Source organism: Lacerta agilis, chromosome 1, assembly GCF_009819535.1.
Source record: "Lacerta agilis isolate rLacAgi1 chromosome 1, rLacAgi1.pri, whole genome shotgun sequence".
In the NCBI taxonomy this organism is placed as follows: Eukaryota; Metazoa; Chordata; class Lepidosauria; order Squamata; family Lacertidae; genus Lacerta; species Lacerta agilis.
In genome coordinates this window covers 64,983,087-64,986,022 of record NC_046312.1, presented here as the reverse complement: position 1 = coordinate 64,986,022, position 2,936 = coordinate 64,983,087, and the positions used below count along the sequence as shown (strand labels likewise).

At 41.0% G+C, this 2,936-nt stretch overlaps 1 protein-coding gene across 1 annotated transcript; it reads right to left on the bottom strand.

The window, feature by feature from the left end:
- Positions 1 to 1,313, bottom strand: PTH (parathyroid hormone). Its single transcript, XM_033173391.1, has 2 exons — positions 1,228 to 1,313; positions 1 to 366 (listed from the first exon to the last, which is right to left on the bottom strand). The coding sequence occupies exons 1-2, from the start codon at positions 1,311 to 1,313 to the stop codon at positions 129 to 131; spliced, it is 324 nt and encodes a 107-aa protein (XP_033029282.1). The 3' UTR covers positions 1 to 128.
- Positions 1,314 to 2,936: the final 1,623 nt, after the last annotated feature.

Sequence of the window (2,936 nt, the reverse complement as noted above, 5' to 3'; positions counted from 1 at the left end):
TGCCCTTAAACATCATTTTATAAACAATAAATAACAAAATGCCCTAATTGCTCACTACTGTATGCACTTAGCTGGAAAGGCAACACTATGGACCCTCTCACTGGAGTCTTGTTTTGAAGGTGACATCTCTATAATTTTTTGTTAGAATCCGGTGCTTTCTTTTGCAGCTTTGCCTGCAGGTTATCAGGGAACAACCTCCAGCTTCGGACCTCACGGGCCTTAACATTCACTGCTCCTGCTGCTTCAGCGGCCTGGGGGTCGTGGTGCACGGTCTGCAGTTGCTCAAGGAGCCAGTTTTGCCTGTCTGCAGAATGCAGGTGTTCCCCCAAATTATGCATCATTTGCATTTCACTCACTGACCTCTTCCTGTAATACAGATAAATAAGGCGGGAATTAAAACAACCACATACCATTAACAGTCCAACTTTTCGATGGAGAAAAGCAAATACATTTCCTTCGCTTGAGATTGTAATTAATGCATCTGTTACCTTAAACCACACAATGCCACTGTTTGTGTAGCAATCTAACCAGCACTTGCTTGTAAGCCTCTCTGTCCAAGTGAATTCCATCCCTAAAAGCTTAGCCATTCATTTTGTTTGTCCTTCCCCAGCTTGTTGAGACAGGATGTCTGTTGTGGTTCTCTCTCTCTCTCTCTCTCTCTCTCTCTCTCTCTCTCTCTCTCTCTCTCATCTCTACTCATCCTGTGAATAGTTCCTGCATGGATACAGTTTTTGAACTCTAGAAACTTTAAGTAATTACTTGAATCTAATTCACCCAGGCTGCAAAGTCTCCTAACACCTTTAACTGCACCTATGGGCCAAAGTAGACATGACATGGTTCTCCAGATTAGTAATTCCTTGATATTGCTGTTGTTGGAGTAAAAAGGCATCCAAGTGGGTGGTGGTTCCTGATTATCACTCTGGTGGGATGTTTCAGGACTTCAACTTTTCTCCCTACTGTGGCCTCAATTCTGATTGGCCCCTCTACACCTTTATATTTGCATCCAGAGGAACTCTTCCTTTGGAACCAAATGGGGACTCATCAGGATTCCAGTCCATCTAGCGGTCCCCAAGATGGATTTTTACTCACAAAAAATATTCATGCAGATTACTGAGGTGATCAGAGCAAGAAGCAGCAGCAGTCAGCTCCCACCCCATCGTGTCTAGAATATGTTGCTAATTAAAACCTTTCACCTTCTAAAAAAATTCAGCAATATACTCTACTTACATCACAGCTTTCCCATTGGAATTGGCAAAGAAGCAGACTGCCCATAAAATGATTGCACTTTTAGCCATGTCTCTGATTGAAGTCATGTTACCTACAAGAGATGAAAAAAGTTAGCACATGGTTGGATTGAGTTAGACAACATGAGATATTAGAATGCTATACATAAATATCAAAGCATTCAAGAAAGTGATGTTCAGGCAAAAGACTGTGTAACAGTGTTGTATTTTTCTTATTTGAACAAAGGGCCAAATTGGGGGCCGACTTCATTTTCCCACATACTTTTTGTAACACCCTGGCTAAGTCTATTAGTTTCTGTCCCTTATAGTTTCCCCAGATTAGACTGAAGAGAACAGTACAGAACATTAGTGTTTATTAAAATAAACGTGATTTGTCTATTACAAATAGCCACTTTAGGTATTGCAACCAGCCATTATGAGATTTGTCCAGTATAAATAATTCTCCATCATATTCATATGCCAGCCATATAAGGGGAGTGCCCTTTGCTTCATTAGACAACCTCTATAAAACGAAAAATACTGCTTGGGCAATGAACATACAAACATAACAAGAGCCTGCTGGATCAGACCAATGGCCCACCTAGTCCAGCATTCTCACAGTGGCCAACCAGGAGCCAATAGGAAGCCCACAAGAAGGGACCAAATGCTGTGGAATTGTACCACAACTCAAATTATATTTTGTTATGGTGATATTTTTTTCACAGGAATGCCTGTTTAAAAATATATGAAGAGGATTTTAGTGGTCTTGCCCTTGATGGATCTTGACATGCAACAACCATGAGGGCTTGAAGATGCACAATACTTCACTGATTCTGTTGAAAACACTCACATGATTAAAGTCATATACAGTTGTACCTTGGTTGATGAATGCCTTGCGACTCAAACGTTTTGGCTCCCGAACGCCACAAACCCAGAAGTAAGTGTTCCGGTTTGTGAACGTTATTTGGAGCCCGAATGTCCGATGCGGCTTATGCAGCTTCTGATTGGCTGCAGGACCTTCCTGCAGCCAATTGGAAGCTGCACCTTAGTTTCTGAACATTTTGGAAGTCGAACGGACTTCCGGAACGGATTCCATTCGACTTCCAAGGTACGACTGTACACGGAGATGCTTAAAAATATGATTGCTCTGTACCTGAGGATCATATGTCCGGCATACTCTCCCCAGCATAAGGAGCAAAATGAACCGTCCATATATATATATATATATATATATATATATATATATATATAATAAAAAATAATCAATAATAAATGAGCCCAGGGCAACAGCCCCTCTTGCTCAGCCCATACTATGCCCATGCATTTTGAAACTCATTTTAAAGGGATATTTCAAAGATCTAACAGCCTATATTTCCATACTTCACTTTGCTGCATATTGTGTGACTTTAATACTCTGCTAGGATTCTCTCACCAGTGAGAGAATATATATATTGCACCAACACATTACACCACTGCTTAACTCAATTTTGACATATTCCCTGATGTATGATGAGTGTACATGGAAGGAGATGGCTCTGAGACATTCCAGCCCAGGTAGCCAGGGAGGGAGAATCAAGATGGGAGAGCCACACAAATCACATGCTGAATTCTACATATATCTACCCAGACTAAATTCTCTGTCAATTTGCGTTAATTTAGATCTTAATAGCATTGTGTCCCTTGATCCCATTAAGCTAAGGTTAAGCCCTGTCA